The sequence below is a fragment of the Panthera pardus genome, unplaced genomic scaffold (genome assembly GCF_024362965.1).
Source record: "Panthera pardus isolate Hobbes unplaced genomic scaffold, ASM2436296v1 HiC_scaffold_24, whole genome shotgun sequence".
NCBI lineage: Eukaryota > Metazoa > Chordata > Mammalia > Carnivora > Felidae > Panthera > Panthera pardus.
This window is the reverse complement of record NW_026526810.1, coordinates 78,433,156-78,460,960: the sequence shown is the minus strand read 5'-3', so window position 1 is coordinate 78,460,960 and position 27,805 is coordinate 78,433,156. Positions and strand designations below refer to the sequence as shown.

General features: G+C 37.6%; 1 protein-coding gene across 3 annotated transcripts in view; it reads left to right on the top strand.

Moving 5' to 3' along the window:
- The window catches only part of SLC25A21 (solute carrier family 25 member 21), a 481,816-nt gene that overhangs the window by 260,938 nt on the left and 193,073 nt on the right, over positions 1 to 27,805 (top strand). For 2 of the 3 annotated variants that reach the window (XM_053889363.1, XM_019426114.2), the window contains exon 2: positions 27,275 to 27,323. In XM_053889363.1, the coding sequence (XP_053745338.1) occupies positions 27,275 to 27,323 (49 nt within the window). Of the gene's footprint in view, positions 1 to 6,808; positions 6,874 to 27,274; positions 27,324 to 27,805 lie in introns of those variants that run through there. The other variant, XM_019426115.2, reaches the window with a different exon arrangement.

Below are 27,805 nucleotides of genomic sequence, written 5' to 3'. Positions count from 1 at the left end.
AGGAGGTAGATTGGTGAATACAACATTAGAATTCACTGTGATACATTACAAGAGAGCTAAGATGTGCACCTAACTTAACGAGGATAGTCCAAGGAGGACTCCTGCCTAAGAAGGATTACCTTTAGCCAAGCAGAGGCTTAAAATCTTTGCAAATTAACATGTAGGCAAACGTTTACCCACAAAAAAGTTTATGCATTAAACATTAATTTGTGTTTGTATATTAATTTTAAAATAATCTATAGATTTATCTTCAATTTTAGACTACATCAATTCAATGTATTCATTGAATTCAATTTCTAGAAATGGGAGTTTTGAGTGAGACTCATTTTTAATGAGACTGTATATTCAGTAATGCTTTCAGTCAGATTCTAAGGCCTTAACTGCCATAATCAACTAGGATTTTATTAGTGCCTGCTGCCTGTAGAGAGGCACCAAGTGCAGCAGAATGTGGGGCAAGATCTTGGACTCAAGTTAGATGAACTTGAGCCTGGTCAGGCTCTGACGCTTACTAGCCATGACCTCCAGCATGGTTTTTAGTACATCCCCATCCCTCGTACAACCTTATGGTTGTGAGGAGCAAATGTATGCAAACTGCTTGGCATGGTTACTGGTACATAACATTTGTGCAATAAATTTTAACTATTTGTTGAATGAATGAGTAAACATTGTTGTTATAAATTCTTAACAGAGTTAGTGAAATAGGTCTAATCCTTTCTACAAATTGGTTCTTGTGGTAAAACTGAACTTTCTTGGCAATGGATAGGTAGTTTATCAGTTTTTAATTCCCAGGATATATTTTTTATTTAAGATAGATAATAAGTCATGTAGTATACCACATAGAGAAGACACATTTTATAAATATGGATTTAAGACAGTAAGTAGCTATAATAAGCACACAGTAAAGAAATACTCAGTGAGATACATAGAGATATAGACCTAGCTAGCTAGCTAGCTAGCTATCTGTAATGATTTTTTAGGAAGGTAACTGTAGCTCAGGATAGCAAAGTGGTTAAGAGCACAGACTAATTGGGTTTCGTTAAAACAGCCATTTTTATCACGTCTCACAATTCTGCAGGTTGCTTGGACACACATGGGTAGTTCTGCTGGCCTTGATTGGAGTCTTTCATGCAGTTACAATCAAATGGTGGCTGCAGTGGCAGAGATGACTCCCTCACATGGCTGGCTGTTGGCGTAGGCTCTTGGGCAAGACTGGAGAGTCTCTGTTCTCCTTCATGTGGCCTCTCCATCTGGCTTAGACTATTCAGCACATGGCAGCTGGATCTCCAAAATAAGTGTGCCAGCTGAGAAAATACCAGTGTGAAAGTGGCTTATTAAGCCTCTGCTTACATAACACATGCTAATGTCTCAGTGTCCAAAATCAGTCATGGGGTGAGCTTGGAGTCAATGGGAAAAGGCATTCCACCAGGACCGGAATGCTGGGAGGTATAGTTGATTGGTGACCACCAAAGTAATAGGGCACAACAGGGTTGGATCCCAACTCTGCCTCTTAATAGTTGTGGGGGCTTGGGAAGTTATTTCTCTTCCCTGTGCCTCAATCTTCTCATTAATAAAGTGGGGAAAATTTGGTATTCTCTTCAGAGTGCTGCTGTGAATACTTTTGTCAGCAATGAGTTAATGAATGAATTAATACACAAAATATGTGCAACAGCTTTGATATATAAAAGCACTGAAAGTAAGCTAGTTTTAATAGTGGTGATGATAGTAATAGTTGTAGTAAGAGTAATAGAATTATTATTAGTAGAAGCAGCAATAAAAGTAAAAAAAGAAATATCATTTTAGGAATAGAGTACAGCTTCACGACAACTGCTGATTTAGTTTCACAAGAGCTTTTAAAATCTCTAGTATGTTGATTTTTAGAAAGCTAACAGGTTGGGTTTGGTTTCCCTTTGATCATATTGAAAACTAATAAAATTTTCCTCACAGTTCAGGGGCTAGAAAACACACACTGAAAGATACATACAATTCATTTAGAGAAGCAAATCAGAATTTACAAAATACAATAAAAGGATCTTTGATTTAAGGAATTAAAGAGCTCTTCCCGGTTCAGTTAAGAGTTTTACAGATCATTAACTACTTGACAGGTCTGTTCAATAAAGAAATGACTATAATTCCAAAATAAGCCACTAATGAGTTTTTAACACCTCCAAGGTACTTCTTAGGAAAGTACCACAAATAGAGGCTAAGAAATAATTAATATTTTTAGAGATATACCCCCTGGGATCAAAAACATCTACTCAATCACCCCAGGCGATAATCTCCAAATTATTTCTCAATTCCCAATCAACTTCTAAGTATCTTTAATCCCTTTCTCTCCATCCCCGTCACCACTTCCCAATTTCATGGACTAATCTTTTTTTCATCCCTATTAATGTAAATCTTCTAACTGGGCTCATGAATTTGGTCTCTCTGCATTGTAGTTCTGCTGCCAATGTTCTCTTTCTGAAAACAAAGATGAGATCTTGTCACTACCCCACCATCTCTCATCTTCCAACACTTTGAGACTTCTTATTTCATACCTGTAAGGTCCAAACTGCTTAGCAGGATGGTGAAAGCTCTATTTTGATACTTAGTAAATGCTTAATAAGAGGCTGTTAAATTAAAGAATGTCCCAACTTGGGGTCTATCATAATCTATTTATGGAGAAGTGCCTGTCGGGTTCTTGAAATAGGAATGACCCTAAGGTCCCTAGACTTACACTTGGATTGCCTGCTAGCTTTTATGAATATTTAAAGTGAAATAAGTAGTATCTCAGTTAATCTACTAGCTACGCTTCCTCAAATAAGAGCATTTGACAGTCTGATACACCTGAATAATTAAGAGTGGTACTTATATACCTTTACCATGTGTGATCACAAGTTCTGTATAGGAGCAATGGCACCCTCCATTAAGGCTATGATTTGCATAGTAAAAACTTGATAAAGCAAACTTGAATTCGCTGGAATGGTATCATTGTTTGTATTTAGCTAGGAGAGTTTGTGTTATGCTTCCACTTTAAAAAATCAGTGTATTTTCTTGTTTTGTGATGTGATTAATTGTTAGTAGCTTATTTGATGGCTTGCCAAATGTAGTAAGGGCACTGGACATTTGTTTGCTAATCTGTTTACAGGAGAGAGAAACCTTGTGGAGTTTTTTTGATGACTGTGTTCTTATTAACTTCTTTTAAAACATGCTTAACTCATATAGTCTCTGTCACCAGTAATTTTTCTTTTTTGCAGTAGAGTTCACTCTGTTTTCTCTGAAATTGTGTCCTGAATGAAAAAACCCGAATTTAGAATAACACTGTTCATATACCAGTGCCTCCTAAAAATGGGGGGTTGGGTGGTGAGAAATTGCCAAATACTGTGGGGTGCCATGGAGCACTGAGACTGTGAGCTTGGGTTTTTTTTATTTAAAAGACAAGTGCAGATTAATATGGCTTGCTACAATAGGCAGGGATGAATAGAAGACTGATATAAAAACAGAAGAATCATGTCAGGGTGTTGGTATTCTTTGGGGTTTTGTCCTAGTCCCTCTTCTTACTTTCAGACTCACCCTGAAGAGTGTTATCCCCTCCCATTGTTTCCATGGCCACCCACATGTGCATGGCTCACAAATGTGTATCATCCCACTTGGATGCCTAGCAGGCCCCTCACCTTCAACATGTCCCTAACTGAACTTGTCATTCTCCTCAGAGCTGCTCTTCAGTGAATGGTTCCATTGTCCATCATCCTCAGGTCTCATATATCTCTCCCTCCACCTCTCTTATTCCTAACATCCAATCCATCCTTTTCTCCACTTCCCAAGTGTCCCTCAAGTGCCGTGCCTTTATTTCTACCCTTTTAGATATTACATCTGTTGTCTGGATGATCCAATAGCCTCTTCCCTGGCACCCTTGCCTCAACCATTATCCCAACCCTAATCCATCCTTTCTGTTGTAGCCTGATGCCAAAAAGCAAATAAATTGATTATGTGAGTTACTCCCCCTCTTAAATCTTTTCATTGGCTTCTCATGTTCCCTGAGATAAATTTAATGTTCCCTAACTTAGCTGAAGATCCTCCAGTGTCTGGCTATATCCTATGTAACTCTCCATCCCTATTTCACAGCACCCTCACTCCATGCTCCATCCTGCACTATCTAGAATGGTAACTGCTATACACATATGGCTATTTACATTTAAATTAATTAAAAGGAAACAAAAACAAAATATCATTTCTTCAGTCATAATAGCCACATTTTGTATGCTCAGTAGCCACACATGAGGCTAGTGGCTGCCATGTGGGATAGCACGGATTATAAAATGTTTCCGTAATTGCAGAAAGTTTTATTGGAGAGCCTTGTGTTGAAATCCTTTCATTTCCCAGAGCTTTGCCTTCTTCTCTCATTTATACTCTTTTTTATCCTTTGCCTGGAATGATTTCTAATTATTCTTTCCTCCCATCAATGCCTTGTGATTCCCCACCATCATTTTTTAATAGACTTTATTTTTTTAGAGTGTACATGAGGAAAAGATACAGAGGATTCCCATATACCTTCCGCTCCTATACGCACACACAACACCTCCCATTATCAACATCCCCCACCAGAGCAGTACTTTTGTTAGAATGGATGAACCTACATTGATGCATCATTATCACCTAAAGTCCATAGTTTATATTAGGGTTCACTCTTGGTGATGTACATTCTATGATTTGTAACAAATGTATAATGACATGTATCTATCGTTATAGTATCATAAGGAGTACTTTCACTGCCCTAAAAGTTCTCTGTGACCTACCATCATTTTTTACATATCACTCAACTTCTCTAAAATTCACTCTTCATCTGCTAACAAATCAAGTCCAAATTAGACTGCAAAGCTTTCTCGTATCTCCCTCCTCTGAAGTCCTATGAAATTACAGAGTTGAATATAAAGTAACCAGGACTTTTTAAACTGGAGAATAAATCAGAATTTATTCACAGTGTTGAATATTGAATAGTAGCTTATTTCAAGGCACTGCCTTAATCAAAATATTTTTTGGATACCCACTCTTGGAATTCTCTTCAGAAATAATTTGTCTTTTATAAAATGGTTTCATTAATATGTGGTGACATTTCTTTAGGTATCAGTCTCTGTATTCACTATTCTTGGTTCTATCTGATACTCAGTTCTTTCCAGAAATTGAATCTGTCTTCAAAATTACAACTTTAGGTGTTTAAAAGTTATATACAACAAGGGAATCCCATAGAATCCAAAAAAGTTTTTAAACCTTGGCAATACCTTTTTCATGTTTATAGGCAGTGAAGGTGACAGCTTTGAAAAGGATCACACTCACTCATGTTGGTTAGTTCTGATATGTTTGTTTAGAAACAAATAAACCAAAACCTATAGGCTATGGTATCATTCCTTCTCAGATGTTTACAGGTAACTTGATGATTACCTGGTACGTTGCATTGTAAAGTTGAATCTATTTTCAAATTTTAATTAACGTTTTTTTGTTTATGTATTGTACCTCAAAGTACTTGATAAAAACTCCTTGAAAGTAGACTCTTAATCATTTTTAATGTTTTCCATGGCACCTCAATTACTGCTAACAATAGTTAATAAATAATTAATACTTTGCAGTTTCCACAGCGTACCTAGAAATATGATCCCCTATTTCCTTACACAGTCCTGTAAAGTAGGCATTTTTCCTATAATCCCCAACCTCTAGTCAAAAGAAAGTGGAGGTTGGGGCATGGAGTGTGCCATTCTGGGCCTATATGAAGTAAGCTAACAGGCAGAAACAGGAGCTATCTGATCACTTTGGGATTTATAGAGGATACAGTGGCTTTTCCTTTATCCATGCTGGTGATGCATTTTTAAGGGGCCAATGTAGGCCCTTAACAGCCATTTTCCTACTGCTGATACAGGGTACTGACCTACCAGAACCCATACCTTTCATTCACTCATCCATGCTTTGTAACCATGTTGGCCATCAACAAACAGTGCAACTTCACTGATTTTTCAGTAGTATGTGCTCAATTTTTTTTTGTTTTGATTTAAATATAAATCTTAACAGGATTCTCTCAGAGGCTGGGTTTTGGGGGTATTTTTTTCTTAGATATTTCTGGGACTTTTCAATATGTGGAATGAACATGTATTGCTCTTAAAATTAGAAAACTGATGGGGCGCCTGGGTGGCTCAGTTGGTTGAGCATCCAACTTCGGTTCAGGTCACGATCTTGCGGTTTGTGAGTTCGAGCCCCACGTCGGGCTCTGTGCTGACAGCTCAGAGCCTGGAGCCTGCTTTAGATTCTGTCTCTCTGTCTCTGTCTCTCTCTCTCTGCCCCTCCCCCACTCATACTCTGTCTCTCTCTCCTTCAAAAATAAACATTTAAACAAATTTTAAAAATAATAAAATTAGAAAAACTGAGCGCCTGCGTAGCTCAGTTGGTTGAGCATCTGACTCTTGATTTCAGCTCATGGTCATGATCCCAGGGTAGTGGGATCGAACCCCGTGTCAGGCTCCATGCTGAGCATGGAGCCTGCTTCTGATTCTCTTTCTCTCTGCCCGTCTTCCCCACTCACGTGCACTGTCTCTCTTTCTAAAATAAAAAATTGAAATAAAATTAGAAAACCTTATTTTTTTACTTGAGTCATTTAGATTTTAATAGCATCTTAAAAACAAGAATAGTTAAAAAATTTTTGAGAAGTCAAATAGTGGACACTGTAGGAGTATTGTTCATTTCTCTCAAATCATAGCAGAGTAAGTATTGCATTTCACTTCTCACATGTTAACTTTTATAATCTGATTATCTACCTCTACCTCTTTATAACAAATGACTTTATTTTCAGTGTGAGAAAAGACTTGCTACTTTACGATGGAAACTCCAGGTGACTTCTATATATCCCAGGTAACTCCGCATTTACTGTGTTCTTCTTCCACATCACTCACTCTTTCCTAAGTCACACCCTGAACATTCCTCCCGTTTTTTTAAATTCATATATAATTTGAGACATATCCATTTCTCAGGTTTGGCGACAGTTCAGGACCAAGGGACAAGGTCACAGAGATTATAGACTGTTGAATGTGTGACAAGGCGGCTCATAAAGAATCTGGTCAGATGTCCTTCATTTGCCTGTAATTAACTACAGCTGCTTTTTATGTTGCGAGCTGATCTTTGATCTGCTTTCCCCTTCAGACCTCTGTGCACAAGGTAGTTAAAAACAAACTAGGAGGCCAATTTTAAAGACAAAAAAAAAAAGAAAAAGAAAAGAAAATCCCTTCGGGGTAATCAAGTGACAGTTGAAGCAGCCATAAGCTGTTAGCTTTATTCATTAGAGAACTTTAAACATGTCAAGAAATAGAATAATGTCCCTGCTATTAGATCAGCCTCAACAATGAAGATTACAACAGCCTTGGGACGCATGAGTGGGCAAACTTTTTGTGAAAACAAGTTTATTGAGGAGCATTGTACTATAGTGGCACAGAATCTAGCTTACACAGTTTCATAGCAAGAATATTGGTTCAATATGCATCGAGAAAGTTGGCCCTCTAGGAGTGGCAGATTTACAGTGCAACCTTGCTCTAACCCAAATGGCCCCTGCAATTAGGTTAAGAAAAACTTCCTACAGGTTCTACCGCTCGAGTGGATGGCCTCTGTTACACCACATCGCTCTTGCCGAAACATTTACAATAGTGCATGATCCAGCATAAATTTTAGTTTGGTAATAACCATGTAAATCTTGAAATCTTTCACAGGTTTATGTAATTGATATGGTCTTCTTCTGAATCAAAATTCTAATGTCAATATCAACAATCTTAAAAATAGAGCATTCGTTAGAGCAAATAATCTTGGACTAGAGTTTAAGAACTGTATCGAAAGAGGGTCAATTCTAATCATATCTAAGTGGATTCCCTGGTATCATTTTTTTCTTCTTTATCGTAATCTGTAGCAGCCTACTCATTATTTGGGGGCTCTTAATAACATGAAAGAATATTTGATTTAAAAGGGAGTACATCCAGAACTTCCCAAACCTTAAATTTTCACCATGCATTTTCAATTTTCAAAGTGGCTCTTCCTCCTAGTAAGTTCCAGAGAAAAGTCAGCCTTATGATATCTCTTGTCACCTACAAAAATTAAGAGAAACAGACACCTTCCTATATTTCATATTTTTCTTATTCTTAAAAGTGACATTTTTGCTCAGGTCAAAATTAGGAGGCTCTTTCAGTTGCTGATTCATGTCAAGTTCTTCCAAATGATATGTTAGCAATCCATTTATTCCTTTATACCTAATTGATTTGTACAAGCTTAAATTATGAGTGAGGGTCATGACTTTCCATTGGATAAACTTATGGCTTTTCCCCAATCACATCACTTACCTCTTTTTTGGATCTTGTAATCATGTTGTGTGCCTTGCCCTTCAATATTCCTTTTAGAGGATGTTCTTTCAATGAATAAGAATTTGCTAATCTGAAGAGCCGTATGTGTGGAGAATATACTTTGTCCTTTAATACCTGAATGTTTATTCTAAATATTCCATGTTTGAGGTTTGAAAGAACTTTCTAAGAAGAAAAAGAAGGGGAGGTGACACCTTATTTTATATATTTTCAAAACAGAATGATTATACTCAGTTAATCATATATGATTTAGACTTCATATCTATAGGCTAGAGACACTTATGTGGCCAAACAAGGGAAGCAGGAGGGCCAGATTCAACAATGGGATACCGGGGGCACATGTCCCTGTACTCAGCTCTGGCTAGTTGTTGTCTTGCAGAAAGGTGACTCAGGGATGCCAGATATTTCCGTTTTTCAGGTAACCTGAAATCTGATTTTTTTTATGTGAAAATTCCTGATTTCTAAATGTTGACAACCAACTCATTCTTGAAAGAACACTGTGTGAACTGAACAAAACACATCTGTAGACTATTTTCTGGAGGTAGTGCCTCAATCTTCTTTTCAATGCTTATTGCTTGGGCAAGCTATGACATGGTTTTCAAAAAGTAGATAGAAGATTTTGAGTTCCTTGTGGATGATACTGTGTAATCAGAAGTGTGCACACAAACTGATAAAAAGAAATAATGGCATCAAGGTTAGGAATAGCAAATGCTTATATAGTGATGACTTATAGTCTTTCACGCTCTAATGGATCCTCAGAACACGCAGTAAGGCCAATAGGACCATTATTTTTATTCCCATCTTATAGAGGAGGAAATTGAAGCTCGATGAGTCCTTATTTCAAGGACACAGAATCTTTAGAGAAATTGTTGAAAGTCATGGATTTCTCTTGTCATAAAAATGAACACTAAAAAAGAAAAATTTAGCATGTAATTTCTAGGAATTCGTGGACACCTTCCTCTTTCCAAAGTTCAACCACAGGTTAAGAACCCCTGGAATAAGTGATCTGTGAAACTTGATACAGAGCTCAAACAGAGATTTTCAGAGGTGTGTGTGTGTGTGTATGTGTGTGTGTGTGTGTGTGTGTGTGTGTGTTTCTACTACATGCTTCCCTCCTTAGAGAAAGGCACAGTTGAGACAGCAGCCAATAGAGTAGAGCCTTCCCAGGCTGAAAAGCCATCTGCAATTCCATCCCTGCCCCCCCCCCGTCCCCACTAGAATGACTAGATTCTGAGATGAGGCTGGAACTGGGGAGGATGCCATCAGTAGTACAGCCGGAACCTTCACCATCATGGTCTCTAGAACACTTCTCAGGGTTATCTGAGAAGTTTCAGAATTACAAATAGTGATAGCAGCAAGAAGAGTAACCACTGTTTATCCCATGATTATACTATGTCAGACACTGTGCTGAGTGCTGAAGTCAGTACAGTTTGTGCCTCCATCACACAGATAAGGAAATTGCTAAACCAAGATTATCATTCAGACTCTGCATCCAACACTGTTAACCACTCTAATTCTGCCTTTCCTTCTGGAGTGAGCATATGGAGGAGATGGACGTGCAGGGGAGGATCCTTTATTCCATAATTATTCTTAAGATACATGATAGTATGAAAATTCCTGAAAGGTCCATTGATTTTCCTTCTAAGACACAATGTTGTTGGTTTTCTTTTTTCAGGTAGTATGGCTTTTTAAAAAAATACTGGGCATTTAAGAAGGTAAAGGAAAACCCAATTGTACCCAGTTTAGTGGAAATTTCATATGTATCAGTCGTTGCTAAACCCCTGTTATGCTGCCTAAATCAGTGATAATCTGTGTATCTTCCATGTCTTTTAAAGGCCAGACAGACCAAATTTATCTACAACCCAACTAAGTGTGCAGTATTTCCAAATACTTCAGGAAATAATACATTGCGGATTTTATTTCTTCACTTTTCGCACATGGTATTATATGTGTCATGTAAAATGTGATACTTGCCAAATTAAAATGAGCATATGCCAAACACGAACAGCTTACACAAGATACAGAGTGTAAAACTTTTTATTTATGTGGAAAACCCCAGTAATCAAGAGTATATCCCCTTAACAGAAGTGCATAACTTGTAATGAGTTATGCAAACTGGTTGTTAAATGAATAATCTTGGAGTTCATGGAATTTGAAGAATTTTTTTAAATGTTTATTTATTTATGAGAGAGAGAGAGAGAGAGGAGGAGCACAAAGAGAGGAAGAGAGAATCCCAGGCAGGCCTCATGCTGTCAGTGCAGAGCCTAACGTAGGGCTTGATCTCACCAACCTGTGATATCATGACCTGAGCCAAAATCCAGTCAGTCGCTTAACCGACTGAGCCCAGGCACCCTCAAAGAATGTTTTTTAGGCACACAGTGTACGGAAGGCTAATTTGCTATATGGATGATACTTGAAATAGAAATGTAAGCTTCAAGTGAACATCCAAAATGGAGAACTTGAATTTTTAAAATATTTCAATGTTATTTAAGTGACAAGAAATATAAATAGTAAAATAAATTTTCTTGGGAGTTATTTCTACTTAAAATTTTTTGTTTAGGTTTAAAAGCAGGATTTTATATTAGAAATCCAGTCTAAGCACAGCAAACTGTCATCATTTGTTAAATACAGTTCCCCACTAGCTGGTATTTTATGGTTTCTTAAAGCCAGGCAAGATTCTGAAAGAACATAATTGCTTTGTCTTAGAATTAAATGTATTTTATAAAATTCTATTTACTTTAATTTTTTTAACCTTTATTTATTTTTGAGACAGAGAGAGATAGAGCATGAACGGGGCAGGGGCAGAGAGAGAGGGAGACACAGAATCGGAAGCAGGCTCCAGGCTCTGAGCCATCAGCCCAGAGCCCGACGCGGGGCTGGAACTCACGGACCACGAGATCATGACCTGAGCTGAAGTCGGACGCTTAACCGATTGAGCCACCCAGGCGCCCCTCTATTTACTTTAAAGTACACAATTCATGCATTGTGTTTATGTTTATGAAATTAGCTTTCACTGTCCATCTCATCCGCTAACCTTTTCTGGTAATAGTTTACCATAATTCAGGTTCCCTCAAAATATATCATTTTATTGCCTTTATCCCCTAATGGTTGAATTACTGATCCTGTGTAATTATACCACTACTTTGAAAGTTTGTCAGCTTTCACTTCATGATTTTTTTGTTTAACTTCTGCTGCTACTCCTCTGGATCATGTAAAAGATTATCCTACTCTCAGGGCACCTGGGTGGCTTAGTCAGTTAAGTGTCTGACTTTGGCTAAAGTCATGATCTCACAGTTCGTGGGTTCAAGCCCCACATCGGGTTCTGTACTGACAGCTCACAGCCTGGAGCCTGCTTCAGATTCTGTGTCTCCCTTTCTCTCTGCCCCTCCCCTGCTTGTGCTCTGTCTCTCAAAAATAAATAAACATTAAAAAAAAATTTAAAGATTGTCTAGATTTTTTTTCTAGGGGAAAAAGTGTGGGATGTATCTTAAGCTTATCACGGATTTATTTCTAAATCTTGCAAATTAACATGTTTCCTTTCCTGTCATTGTTTCCTCTTATCCCTCCTTTCTGCCCTACTGGTCCATGCCTCCTAAGTTCTCCTTTGGATTTTCATCTCATGACCTAATGCCTCAGGGTTTTTTCCCCCCCATGAGGCAGCGTTTGCACACAGCTGTTCTGTAATGTATAGCATATATTGGCTTGAGAATGGAAATTTCACTTCTGTAAAGTGGTTTGGGATATACTTTTGTGCAAGATGCTATGCCAAACTGAACTGTGGATTGTAACATGCAGCCAGTTACCTCTGTTTGCCCCTCCAGGAAGCAGTGTACAGTTTTAATAATCATGATGCCCTATTGCAATGGCTTCCAGAGTTATTATGTAAACCTTTCAAGCACGGATTATGTCTTCCCTATTTCTCCACACCTTCCCTGATACAATAAATATTTTATAAATGACAAGTTTAGGTGAGCCAGGGCCTTATCCACAAGTTAACATAACATCTCATGCAGTATATATATATTTAAAACTTGAGCCATTTCATTTCCTTTCCAAGTTTGCTGATCTCACAGGAATATAGAATAACCAAACTATAAACTAAGAGCTCCTAGTAGGAAAGTGTTTTTTGAGATGAAGTGCAATTAATTAGTCCCAGTACCACTGTCATTGGATGGTTAGCAGTATGGAAAGGGAGTCAGTTAATTAGGATTAAAATTTATTTATTTGTAGAAGGAAGCAACAAGAGTATTGTTTAAATATTTCAAACCCAGTCTTATCTGTCAAATTACAAAGAAAAAGATGTTACAAAAAGATTTAAAACTCTGAAATTCTGTTTTCCATAACCCTTCATCCAGAGGTAAACATGTGACTAAAGCCTGACCAATCGGATGTCCACAACCTCTTGCCCACAGTGATTGGACTAGGGATTCACAGGTGACCACTGTGAGGCCAATCAAAGCCCTGCCAGGAATTTTTCTGTTATTGGAGAAGTGTCTGCTTGCCTCTTGCATCTTAAAGATTACTGGGTAGGAACAGGGGGATCTCCCAGGCAGATACCTCTCTGTGTTAGGAAATCTCTATAGCAAGAGTGAATAAAGACAAGCAGAGACAAGCAGATGAGAGAAAGGGAGATAAAGTCTTGGAGCCAAGTATCCCTGCCATTTCCGTCATTTCAATTATAAGCCAACAAATTCCCCTTTTGTATTTAAACTGATTTGTGTTGAATTTTGTCTCAAACTACCAAAGGAGCCTTGACAAATTATTTTTGTTGGAATTGAGTACCTGCACGAATAAGATAAGCATTGTTTCTCTCACACAAATTCTTCCAGCTTTTCACTGGTAAGGTAAAACAGAAAACATGGAATATGTGTTCATTCTAGAAAACACTATTAGCACCATCAAAACACCGAAAGATCCTTTCGGGGGTATCTTTCAAGCCGTGTGAAACAAATAATGAATAAATTAAACTCTGCAATGGAAGAAACGGTATTGTTTCATTTTCTAGACAATGGCATTTTAGACTCTTTGCTCATTTTGATAATTGTATTATGGTCCAACTTGAGCCATATTTTCCACATCAAGTTTAAATATCTTTTTCTTGATTCAGTTTTCAATTACTGGTGCTCCAAAACCCATTACAAAGCAAGAGAAGCCTTAGGCATAGCTTAGTGAACCCCGTAAACTTCATAGCCCTGGTCTTGATGGCATGCTTCATGATGTCACTCTTCTTTTTCTTTTTTCACTTTTCTTTTACAAATTCTCTATTTTATTTTATTTTTATTTTATCTTTTAAATATTTACTTTTGAGAGAGATAGAGAGTGGGGGAGGGGCAGAGAGAGAAAGGGACAGAGGATCCTAACTGGGCTCTGCCCTGCCAGCAGAGAGCCCAATGTGGGGCTCAAACCCATGAACCACGAGATCACGACCTGAGCCGAAGTCAGATGCTCAACTGACTGAGCTACCCAGGCACCCCTGTCACTCTTCTTTTTGAGAAAAAGCAGAATTCTCTTTCCTCCTTGGTGGTAGGTTGAATTTAATTCAGAAAAGTTACCATTTGTGAATTCATAATGTAGTTGACAACTGTGTGATTACATTACCTGATTTGGCATTTGCATGTGTTAGGCCTAAACTAACTGATAAAGCCTAACTGCTGTATCAAAGAGACCTAACAATACAGTGTCTTAAAGAATGAAAAGTATATTTCTCTTTCATGTAAAGTCCTGATGGCAATAGCTTAGTTTAGTATCAAATCTCTGCTCCCCATAATTACTCTGGGACACAGGTCCCTTCCAGTGGTTACTCCACCATCCTCTAAGGCCCTGTCTTGTCACCTATCTATAACGTATAACTTGAGTCACTACCGCACTGAAGCTCCAGTTAGTGGGAAGGGGAAATTAGTTCTTAAATTAGGTGGATTCATAGTCTTAGTCTCTGTGATTCTCACCTTACATGGGTGAGAACTTACTCATGTGGTCACACACAAGAGGTGCTAGAAAATGCCGTCTTTCTGAGGTATCATGGCCATGGATGAAAGACAGAATGGATTTTGGAGGAGCTCCAGTATTATTCCCAGACTTATAAGTGCCATTTTAGTTTCTGCCATTGTTCCAGATGTCTCCTGTAATACTTTTGTGTATAAGAGGGAAATGAAGAAATTGATCCTTATAGATAAATCAAAGTCTTACATGAAGAAATTAGAGTTATAATATAAACATTGCTCTTCCCTTTTTATTTATTCAAAAATTGCCTGAATTGGTACAGCCACTGTGGAGAAAAGTATGGAGGTGCTTCAAAAAAGTAAAAATACAAAATACTACATGATCCAATAATTCCACGATTGAGTATCTAAAGAAAACAAAAACACTAATTTGAAAAGATATAGGCACCCCTATGTTTACTGCAGCATTATTTACAATAGCCAAGGTATAGAAGCAACTTGTGTCAATATGATATGATTTCACTTATATGTGAAATCTTAAAAAAAATGAACAAACAAACAAAAAACAGTATCCAACCTATAAATACAGAGAACAAGCTAATGGTTGTTAGAGGGGAGGGGGATGGGAGGTTGGGCAAAATGAGTGAAGGGGAGTGGGAGATACAGGCTTCTGGTGATGGAATGAATAAGTCATGGGAAGAAAAGGCACATCATAGGGAATTTAGTCAGTGATATTCTAATAGTGTTGTGTGGGGACAGATGGTAATTACACTTGTGGTGAACACAGCATAATGTATAAATTGTTGAATCACTGTGTTGTACACCTGAAACTAATGTAACATACATGTAAGCTATACTTAAAAAAATTATCTGGTAGCTAAATCTAGTCTTTGAGTGAATGTCAAAGCCATGCCTTTCCTATGAGGTCAACAGAGTCTAAAGTATGAAAAATAGTTAATATTAATTTAGTTTTTTATGGATGGACAAGGCCCTTCACAATATTATATTTATTCATCTATGTTTTCAGACTTTGTAGGCACCTTGTAGAATTCCAGGGTAGATTGTTATATTATTATTTATTTATTATCTAGATAATGTTTCTATGAGTAGTAACACATTCAGTGCTATTATAACTAAATGTTTGTGATAATGAAATTTATCTGCCTTTGTGTTTATGTAGTATCTTATACTTTAGTACCCAAATACTGTTTCTTGTTGGTATTTAATTTACATGAAGTATAATCAGTTTCATTTTTGCAAGTTTTTCATGTGGACATAAATATTAGTTTAATCTATATTTAGTAGAAATCTTGTGTGATTAAACTGTGTGAACGCCACATAGCAGTGAGAGGAGTCTCTAAAACTAAGTCAACCTTCTTTTTTTTCCCCCACAAGCCAAACCTTGATAAAGAATGTGATATATGGAATTTACTTAAAGTGTAGATACAGTAAGCTGACTCAGTAAGCTGGAGTTCATGGGAGCATGGCATAAAGTCTGATATTAAATACGTGTTTAAAAATAAGAGTTTCTGTAGCTATGGTACTACTAGGTCATTCAGCAATTATACAATTAAGAACAAACACCTAAAGGCAAGTTTTTAAGGCAGTATGATTTATTAAATGCAGGAAACTTGGCTATATATTAATTAAAGCAATGATGGCAAGTATTTTAAGTCACAAGTCTTTTACTCCATCAAGATGAATAATAGATTGCAAGAAATAATACCAATTAGAACAAGAAGAAAAGCATTGTAACTTCATCCTGCTCTTTCTTTGGTGGCAATTGTTGTTTGTGACTTATAGATAAGAAAGAACTAGCCTCTTGTGAACTAAAATTCTGAATTCTTCTCTTAGCAAGAGGTTATGGATTTGCCTGAGGACTTCTTCCTATTTCTAGACGTCTGTCTGATGACTAAGGGCAAAGCTGGCATTGTAGCCACCTTTATTCTCCTCTTTTTAAAGTGCTCATATCCTTGGAAAAGAGCAGAGAAAGGAAGCTGTTTTCTGAGAGATGGAAGCCTTGCTGTCATTACTAAATCTGTGTGTGTGAAGCCTAGAAACATCTGCATGACAGTGTGGCAGATCATACCGACATGATGCCACTGAACGTAAAGTTGGGAAGGGAGGCATGCCGTCTTGCTTGGAAAAGCCAGCTTCACTACGTGACTGGGGGGTAAGCAGGGAAGGACTGGGTTCTGTTCCTGACTCTTGGGACAAATGGAGAGCTCCTTCTTTCTAGGTAATTCAAAAAAAAGGAGAAACAAAAACCAATATTATAAGTGAGAAAGAAGTCCTGAGGCAGAGCAGGATATTTTTGTCTTTCTAGTTGTTTGAGAAGCAGTAAGACAACAGAGTCACCAGAATGGGGCAAATGTTCTGTAGAATGGAACTCGACAGGCTGCCCTTCCCCTAAGCCACAGAGTCCTAACCCCTTTCAGCTGCCCTTCTGCATTTCCATACACTTCCAATGTTGAAATGCTGGTCAGCTTGAACTTTTTTTTTACTTTAGATAAACAAAATACAGGCAAACTTCCTCTGAATACACACACACACACACACACACACACACACGTGTGTGTGTGTATGCATTTATATATATGTATCTGTATGCATTTATTATACATATATGTAGATATATCATATATATAATAAAACAAGTGATACCTCTATTTCTCTCTCTTTTATTCACATTTCCTTCTCCTTAAAGACACTTCTGAAAGTATTTTCCTGTCTGCCAACTTAATCCACAGCTTATTTCCCCCTGGTGTTTCTCTTTGCATTACCAATCGTGTTAAGGACCACCTAGAGCAATTAACTTTCCATAAAAGATCAACGTATCTGAAAATTGATCCACTAACCCAAATGCACTTGGAGCTTGCTTGAAGTCTAATATAGAGTTAAGTATAACGAAAAGGAAAAGGATAATTTCCTTTGAGTTAAAATACAAAACAATAATTTTTAAAGATGTTACATTGAGCTGAAATGGAGTTTAAAAAGTTATTATAAAAACTTTGTTTATAAGTGAGATTTTCATTAGTTTCATAATTTTTCATAATCTTTCTTTGCATACAAAGGGTGATTTAAAAAAACTCACTTGTTTTTAAACTCTGCCTCAACTTTTCTTCATCCTTTGTATATGCTGAATCTACTATGATTTCTGGATCATAATATGTACATATACTATACCTCTAAAATATATTTTTCTAAATTCTTAACTCAGATAATAAACTCTATATGAACAAGGGATATGCACTAAGAAAAGTGTTGTACTTCATTTAGATATGTGCTAACAGCCTTGCTTGTGTTAGTTTCTCTAGAAAGATACATGCTAACAGTAAACTTCAAAATATTCACTTCAAGATTTTTCAAGAAAGGTTGTGGCTTGCCCAAAAGCATAACTTTTAACAGCATCTTTCAAACCTGCCAAATCACATTGCCTATTTGTCCAATTCAGTGTGCATAATATTAATTTACTGTGCCACAAAGGTAGTATGCCTTAACTGTTATTAGGGGAAAGCATAATATATTTGATTTCCCTTTATGAGTCTCACATTGCTTATAATTCAGTAGGGCTACCACATTTTCTGGGCAGGCTATCAAATAGGATGTTGTAATGATTTGCTTGACTAGTAGAGTAGATGAAAAAATATCAGTTCTGTCTGTAGCTGTTCTATTTTTGAATTTCAAATTTGCACAGTTTGAAACCATTTATTCCTCTGTGGTTCTTTTTAAAAAAATAAAAAGACTCATTTATATTTTCAAGAGTTAAACACATTATACAAAATCATTTAGGGTAATGGTTAAAACAGGGTTAGAAATTGAGAGAACAAAAGAGAAGTCTTAGATTTAAGTTGAAAATGCTAAGGAAGGGACTGTAGAACAATGCAAAGAGTTTTGGTTTGATAAAAGGAAAACAGATTTTGCTTATAACTGACATCTTGGGGATCTGACTGCCTCAATTCTTTGTCTGCATTGCTATTCCTTTGTAGTTCACAGAGATGTTGAAATGTTTTCTGCTTCATAAAATGTTACTTGCCAAAATTATCTTTGGAATAATCCAGTTCTACTTAGGGATAGGTGTGGACTCGGAACCTACCAGCAGACTCCCTGTTTAAAGCATTATCATTGATTCCTTGAATGACTGACTGAGTTCTCATTCTGTACACTAAATTCTTAAAACTTTATCTTCTATATATCACTAAAAAGGAATCTTATCATTGTAGATTTTATATAATGGGATTTCTTTTTTCAGCAAATATTTACTGAGCAACTTCTAGGTGTCAGGCATGTTTTAGGTACTTAGTGCATATCAGTGGACAATACAGATAAAGATCTCTGCCCTGGTGAAGCTTATATTCTACTGGGGGAGACAGATATAAAACAATAAATATAATAAGTAATTAATGTACTCTGTCAGAAATTGATACGGCCTATAGAAAAAGAAACAGACCAGCATGAAGAGTTTTATTAGTGCTGGGGTAAGGAGGGGCAGGCTTCTCTGTTAGAGTGGTCAGGGTTACTCATTGACCACGTGAAGGTAGTTGGCCAAGTAGAGACTGGGGGAAGAGCATTCCAGGCAGAGGGGATGGAAAGTGCAAAGACCGAAAGCTGAAGTAGTCCTTGCAAGTTTGGGAAATAGTGAAGAGGTCAGTGTAGCCGAGTGGAAAAAATGAGGGAGAGAGTAGAAAGAAAATTGGTGAGAGAAGGAATGCAGGCCAGGATTGCATATGGCTTTTCTCTGGGAGACATGGGGAACCATTGCTAACCAGAGGAATGGCATGAAATAACTTCCACTTTAAAAGGATCATTCAGACTGCTGGGTGAAAACAGATGGAAGGGGTCAAAGGTGGATGGAGGGAGACCTGTTAATGAGGTGTTGCAGTTAATCAGCTGAGAAATGATGATCATGACTTGGACCAGAGTAGGCGCAGTAGAGGAAGTGAGAGAAGGTAGAAGTCTGGATATATTTTGAAGTAGAGCCAATGGGATTTCCTGATAGGTTGGAATAGGATTTTGAGAGAAAGAGGAGTCCACAGTGAGTCTAAGGTTGAGCAGATTGGTTTTGCTTTGTGTTTTGTTTTGTTTTGTTTTGTTTTGTTTTGTTTTAGTAGGGGTGGGAAGGAAGAGGGTCCAGAGTCTAGTTTTAGGCATGTGAATTTTAAGAGGTCTGTTAGATATTGAAGCACAGATGCCAAATAGGCAATCAGATACTTAAGTCTAGATTTGAAAGAGAAGTCTAGACTCAAAATGTAAATTGACAAGTTGTTAGCACATAGATGGTGATTAAAACCATGGGTTGGAGTGAGATCACCAAGGGAGTGAGTGTAGATAGAGAACTTCTTGAATGATTTTCATGTATTTGATGCTGTTTACTCAGTGGACCAATAAAGGCAATACTCCCTCTTCGGAAAGAACTGTGGTTTGTATTTGACTATGCATTTTCACAAGTCCAGGAGATGCCCTTCACATAGACTATAATATCTGGAGCTGAATACTACAATGGCTGGTAGGGGGTAGGGGAGAAGTATAAAAAGACCGTTACATATTTCTGTACATTGCTAGGCATAGTTTGGTATGATAAATGCTATTCTTGATATATGTAATAGAATTGTAATGTAACGTAATTGATAATGTTAAATATTTTATAACTGGTATATATAATGGAATCATAGAGAAAGATAACAGTGACTTGACTTGGTGATAATATGGTGGAGTAAATTTAGAATACTCTGTTCTCTGATGTTTCTTAGAACAGATTAATGTATAAAAACATTGTTTATAGTTAAAATTAAGACCTTTAACTGAAAGATCACTCAACACTGCCTTTAATGATCTCTGTTTGAATCTACTTTCAGGGACCCAGTTTGTCTTCCACATTTTCCCATCCCGTTGCTAAAAAGGTTACTGAAGCCCATTGTAACACTGTTCATGAGTGAGAGCAGAGGTGGGCCAGGAAGGAAAGCACAGGGATGCATTCTAGGTTTCTGTACTTTTGGATTCCATTAGGAGTCAGTAGGGGTCAAATATGTCCTGTGGTCATCAGTCCATCAATGTAGCAGGACACTTTCCAATGTCTCTTTTCTGTGGCCCAGGATGTAAAGGGATAGGGGAAAAAAAAGATCTTTTGCTTTATGTTGTAAGCATTTAAATCTCTAGAATGAAAAAGAACAATCCCATCCTTTCTGGAAAGTGATGCCTTCTATGTGATTTTTCTACTTCCAGCTCTCAGGAAAAAGGCTATCGTTGAGATGAGGTATCTGTTGGTGGTCGTGGGCAAGTAGGTGAGAACTGTAGACACTGCCTGCTGGAAATAGATACATTGATAATATATATATATATATATATATATATATATATATATATATATGTAATTTTTTAAGTGTCTCTACCTTACAGAAGTCAGATTTGTGACCAAGGACAAGTAATTTGAAATATAAAGCACACTCAAACTACAGAAGAATTACAATTTTACTTTAAACTTGTTAAATATGTGTCTGTATTTTCTGTCATTTGTTTTATAAGAACCATGATATAGTTCCTTGAAGACAGTTGTCAATTTGGGATAAAAGTAAAGGTTTATGCAAGACTAGAATTGATACAGAAATTAAATAGCAATATTTTGCATTGTAAATAGCAGCACTAAATCCCTGGGCCTGAAACAGTTTTATGCAGATTGCTATTCTCTCTCAATGTCTTCCCTCTACCTGGAAAGCCCTTCTCAATGTGTCATACCTGTGCCCACCTTTGAAATCCTTCAGCCTTTTAGGCACCCTTGATGGTGCTTCAGGCTTTGTCCCTAGGACCTAGCACAGCACCTAGCATGTACACAGCCCTCAAGAATTATTTGTCAATCAATTAGGTGCTGATTGGTTGCCTTCTTTACATAGCTGAACATCTGAGCATGTGATGAACAATATTGCAATTTTGTATTCAAGTACTTAATGTACTTTATTTCATATAATTTTTACCAACATTTCTTGTCCTTACTTGCTTATTTGTATAATACTCAAACTAATGACATAAATGTAGAATAAATAGCTGTCAGTTCAGTTTATCTTGAGAATTACCTGAGATAATGGCAGAGGCAGTAACCCTAATCAGCTTTAATTTATTTATTCAACAAATTTTTATAGAGCTTGCTGAGTGCCAGCCATTATGCAAAGTGATGGGATGCAAAGGTGAATAAGGCAGGTGGAGTCTCTGTCCCCCTGGAGCTTTCAGGCAAGAAAACACAGTTGCAGTGCCATGTAATAACACAAGTTCAAGGTACTGTGGGAGCACAACAAAGGGCACGCATATCAGTTAGATTCAGATTCAGGTACAATGGCAGAAAACCCAAATAACAGTAGTTTAAAAGAAATGGACGCTTCTCTCCAACATGGATGCCTGGAGGTAGATAGATCAGATCTCCATGATTTAGAGACTGCCTCTGTCCTGTTGCTGTGTTGTGTGCCCAAAGTCACCTCATTGTCCAAGATACCTGCTCCAACCCTAGGTTCACATCCCATCAGTAGGAAGGAGGAAAAGGGAGGAAAGGAACAGCCTCCCTATTTTTAGAAGTCTTCTCAGAAGCTCAAGTATTCAAGTGCGCAAACCACTTTCACTTATACCCCATTGGCCAGAACTTGCTCACATGGTAATGCCTACCAGCAAGAGAGGCTGGAAAATGCAATATTTATTCTGGGAAGCCAGGAAGAAGAAGGAGGGGATGAATATTAGGGGACAACTAACAGTCTTTGCCCGAGGATTTCTGGTAAGATGGTTGCCCAAATTGAGATCTGAAGGGAAGTAGGATTCTTGGAAGAAGTCTGTGTGTGTGTGTGTGTGTGTGTGTGTGTGTGTGTGTGTGTGTGTGTCTTTACAGGACATTTCAGAGAAAAAGGAAAGGCCCAGAGAATTGAACACTGAGAAGAAACTGTTCTTTTACCAATCATGATTAAATCACTGTATGATAGTGTCTGTACTCTTCTTAGGAAAAGATGTGGGCTCAAGTTAAATCTGACGAAGAGGATGGGGTACATGTTCAGTACAGTTTTGTGGTTAAATAGGCCAAGAGTCCTATTCAGAAAAAAAAAAATGGAGGCTGGGAGACGGTTTACAACAAGGTCATGTTAGTCCTTTTCCAGCAATACTGGCTCAGGTGAAATCATGTATGTAAGCCAGTTGAAAGAAGGGAGCAGTTAGGGGAAACCCCAAGGTAAGGTTCAGGGGCTAGCCCATACCTTTCTGTGCTCATGACTGGGTCACATTACCAGTTTCATTTGAATCATACAGAAATGGTCATGGTCACTGAAGTGACATGGATCTGTAAGAACAATGAAAACATTTACAATATGATAAATTCACAATATCAACCTGCTTTGGGATTTCTTAATTTTCATAAATTCTGGCCTTATAAAATTAGTCTTTTATCTAATTTAAATAAATCTAATAGCAATTCTTGCTAGCTTGTTACTGTGATAAATAAGCAATTGCCTCAAAAATAACAAATGAAATATCTTGAACCTCCTTATATATAGCATGTTATTTGGAAAATGTACTTTTTAAACATGTTTTTATACATTTTTTACTGTATTTTGGTTAAGTTTTGATTATGCTTTTTATCCACAAAATGAATAAAAGATGCAGATAGTCCAATACATTTAAAAATAAACCTATCTTGAAGATATTTTATCTCTAAAGTGTCTATTTTTCTGGTTTGAAGATCAAGCACATAATTTAATTTGAAAAACAACCAGAAAGAGTTATAAGGAAAGCTCTCGTCTAAATCTATAATTATGTAGGTTCTCACTTCTTTTTCATATTCCTTCTCAAATATCATGAAGTTATAACCTTTTTTTTCCAAGGAAATTGGTTCCATGGTTGATAGTTAGCAATACCATTTTTGTATTATGCATTGGTAGAGGAGATTGAACCTTTTTATTTTGTGTTCATCTGTGGCTGGTGAGTTTAATAAATGCTAAGTTGTGAGAGCAAAACTTCTAGGTCTCATTTGTTTTCAGACTCGTGTGTCTTGAGTTGGCAATTTCAAAGTCATCTTCTTGCCTATGTTAAACTTTGAATTTTATGAGAAAAGAGAAATCATTAAATCTGTGTCCTCTAACCCATTATTTAGATAATGACTTCATCCTAGATAGTAGAATTGCCAAATAGTACACAGTACAGTTCAGTTTCCAGGGGTCACATCTAGGCCTATGACAACATGATTCATCTTGTTCTACTTTTATGGTTATTTCCATCAATAATTATCAGAATCTCACAGCCCCTAGCTATCCAGTAGAGGACAACAACCCAACAACCAGCCATTCCTACCCTGAGTCAATCTGGATTTAACTCTGAACTCTGATTGAAAACCAAAACTTCCATATCATTGCCAACATATCTGTCCTTTCTGCTTATGATGCATTTTGCTGCTTACTTGAATTCTTCAAGATTACTTGTTTTGATTAAAGATGACAATGAATGAACAACCAAGAGATTCTGGACAAATTACATTTGATAATTTAAGTCCTACTTTCCTATTGGCCAAGTTACAGTTTAGTAGGTAGCTGTATAGATGGGCATTACAGGTACATGAGACATTGGGCCATCTATGCTCTGATGAGAGATCATGCTTTTACTGGTAACCAAAGGGTAGCAGTTGGAGCCTCAGTGCTCATGTTTGTATGTGAATGTGTGATTGGGAACAGTGGGAGGATTAGTAGACATATTATTAGATTGTTGGGAGAGCGTGTTAACAGAGGCTAATATCTCACTTCTTAAAATCTCTCAATATGGGCCACCTGGGTGGCTCAGTCAGTTGAGCATCTGACTCTTGATCTCAGCTGAGGTCTTGATCTCAGGGTCGTGAGTTCAAGCGCTGTGTTGGGCTCCACTCTGGACATGAAGCCTACTTTATTTATTTTTTTTCAACGTTTTTAATTTATTTTTGGGACAGAGAGAGACAGAGCATGAACGGGGGAGGGGCAGAGAGAGAGGGAGACACAGAATCGGAAACAGGCTCCAGGCTCCGAGCCATCAGCCCAGAGCCTGACGCGGGGCTCGAACTCACGGACCGCGAGATCGTGACCTGGCTGAAGTCGGACGCTTAACCAACTGCGCCACCCAGGCGCCCCGAAGCCTGCTTTAAAAATAAAATAAAATAGGCGTGCCTGGGTGGCTCAGTCAGTTAAGCGTCCAACTCTTGATTTTGGTTCAGGTCATGCATGATCTCACTGTTTGTGAGTTTGAGCTCCACTGCAGGCTCTGTCCTCACAGAGCACAGCCTACTTGGAATTCTTTCTCCCTCTCTCTCTGCCCCTCCCCTGCTCACGCTCCTGCACTCTTTCTGTCTCTTTCTCTCAAAATTAAAATAAAATAAAATAAAATCCCTCAGAATGTCTTCAATGAACATGGATACATTAAGAAATAAGAAAAAACAACCAAAGAGCTATTTTTTTAGAATATCTTTCACTGGCATTTTATGGCCTGTGGGATGAATTACAAGTGCCTGAACATGAATCTGACCCTGACCTATACACTTACAGCCTCATCTCTTGCCATGTCCTGCCTTCAACCCTCAGCTACTGCAATGCTTATCTTGTTCTTTCCTCTTTCCTTCTTTTTGTATGCAGTGTCTCCTCCATGCCTGATGCTCATTCTGTCCTCTTTCGGCCTCGAATCCCTTTCCACCTCTCACCCAACTCCAGGCTGGATCAGGAGCCTCTCTCTGCTGTGTTCCCATAAACTCTGACCATTGCACCTCCTCCCGTGCGTTATTGTTTGTTCTTGTGTGTCCATTCCCTTCACTAGACTCTATCCTCAATGCCAGACACATAAAAGACAACCAATGTAAGCTTGTTGGATAAAATGAATGTTTCAGTGCATACTAGAGGTTGGAAAAGAATTTTAAGTAACCAGAAAACTATAGCAATCTAAGGTAGTTACCTACTTACTACCAGAAATGCCCATTAGCAAACAGGAAACGAGGAAAATTTTGCAAATAGGTATAGATAAATGTGAATAGATTCTATGAATTCTGTTACTGGTTTTAATAAGTTGTTGGGATTGTTAGTTCCTGTGGTAAATTTTTTGAGAAATATATCAACTAGTGCTATTTGGTGTTTAACATGTTGCTTCTTTTCTAATGCCACGTTAGCGGGAGAAACTGTGTCCTTGCTTTGCTAAACTGATTCTGAGTATCTTACTACCTTATGCTCATGAGATGCACATAAGTGCACTTAATAGAAGCTTCTTGCTTGGTAAGAACTATATTTTATACGTCTCAGTTTCCAGGGTAAATCCTATTTATGAAATTAGAGCTTTATCGTTTTCTAGCTAATGTAATAACATTTAAGTTAGAATTATAAGTAAAACATATAGTACCTTAAAGGTACGATAGACCATTTAACTTTTCCCTTTACAGGTAAGGGACTGATGTCCCCAGGGGTAAATTTTCATTCCCTGAAGGCACCAGGATGAGAACTCTGGTCACCTGATTCTTACTTCAAGGTGAATGTGAATTTTAAAGCAAGAGGAAATGTACTGAGACTTTCCTGGTTGCAAGTAAGAAACCCACCCGTGCAATCCTGAGTAACAGATCTTATTCTGAAGTTAAAACAGTGCCCAGTGGCTTTACTATTGTGCCTAGCAATTCTGTTGCCTCTGCTGTCCTACATCGTTCTCCTCCCATCTCTAGGCAATGGGACTGATTGGGTCAGTGATTTGGTTACCAACCACTAAAGAGCATTCCTGCTGGGAAACCTGTGGCACAGGCATTAATATTGGATCCTGTTAGTTTCAGCCAAAGGAAGACAGTTGTTTTGGGTCAATACATAAGAACTTTGGGCTAACTGGACTTTACCAGTATGGGGAGTAAGAGACATTTGTATATATAAATATGGAATGGGGAAGGTGAACTAAAGCACAGCTAAGCTCAAATTGAGTTAGTTTGCAAATGGAAAGAGTGGTAAGTGGTCTGTGTTTAAGAAACTACCCACAAATAATATGGCTTTTGGGCAAATCAACCAACACTGTCAACCTCTGTTTGCTTATATTCAAGTAAAGATGAAGATAATACATACTCACCTTGCTTAGTAGTTTTGCATACCTGTGATACTGTGTGTTAAATGACCATCGCTGCTGTCATTATTTTTACTACCGCTAGTACATAATACTATTTTTACTGCTACTATTGTTACATGCCAGTAGTTTGTAATTGAGCAGTCTTCTCTGCTCAGTTAGACAACAGGAGGGCTTTACAATGGATTTGCAAGAACGTATAGAAATTCTAAGTGTGCAATTGTTAAGATCATGGGCTTTTTATGAGGTTACTGCATATTTCTTAGCTGTAAGATCTTAGACAAGTTGTTAACGTTGTGTGCCTCAATGATCTCATCTGTAAAATGGGAATAATTATACCTGCTACCCAGCAAGCTCTTGTGAAGATTAAATGAGATAAACTAGGCACTGCTTAGAATACTGTCTAGCATGCAAAGAACACTTAATATATATTCTCTATTAAGCTATTAATGTATTAAATATGCATTGGATCCTTGTACCTACCCAGGGAGATAAACGACATCATTATCTTTATTTCATGCACACTGAGATTGAGGCTATGATTTGTCATGTTAGTGAGTGGCAGAAGTGCTGAAACCAAGCTTCTCTCCCTTCTTTCCTTCTTTTCTTTCCTCCTTTCCTTTGACATATATTTATTTATTGGACTGGAATGGTACACAATAGTTCCTGCCTAGATGATTGGAATTTTGGACATCTGATTCCTTTTGCATTTTCTTTCCCCTACAGCCCCACCTCCATGCTTGTGCCAGAGCACTCATACTTTTGTCTTTTGCTACTAGTCTCTGACTATGAGCTGTCATTTCCAAAGCCCCAAGTTTTATTTGAATCTTCATACTTGAGAAATCAATGGGGTCAAGGAAACAAGAACCAGTGTTTACATAAGTGTTTATTGGACTTTTCTTTATCGTCTTTCAGGTCTTGTAGAAATTTGCCTGATGCACCCCCTCGACGTGGTGAAAACCAGGTAAGGTTCTGCATGAACAAGCTTTATTGACTTTGGCTGATATCCAAATTAAGATGTCAGAACACTAAATGCTAGAACTTGTCCTAGGCCAGTAGCTTCTCCCAATAATGGCATTTATATTTACTTCTTAAGGAAAATGCTATCTGACAGATAAAATGTGAATAGGGAAAAGCATTTTTGGAAAGAGGTCATCAGAAGGTATATGATATTTTACTGACTTCACATGACAACCATTAGGTATGATTTGTGGCTAAGCTGGTAAGCGGGATAAATTTATCAAAGTGATGTAAAAACTGAAATTCAGTGAATTATGACAGCAGACTTTCATTAGGCGTTGCATATAACAGATTGCTACTTAATAGTCAGCATTTTGATGTGAGACTTCAAAATTTCGGGGCGCCTGGGTGGCTTAGTCGGTTAAACGTCCGACTTCGGCTCAGGTCATGATCTCGCAGTCTGTGAGTTCAAGCCCCACGTCGGGC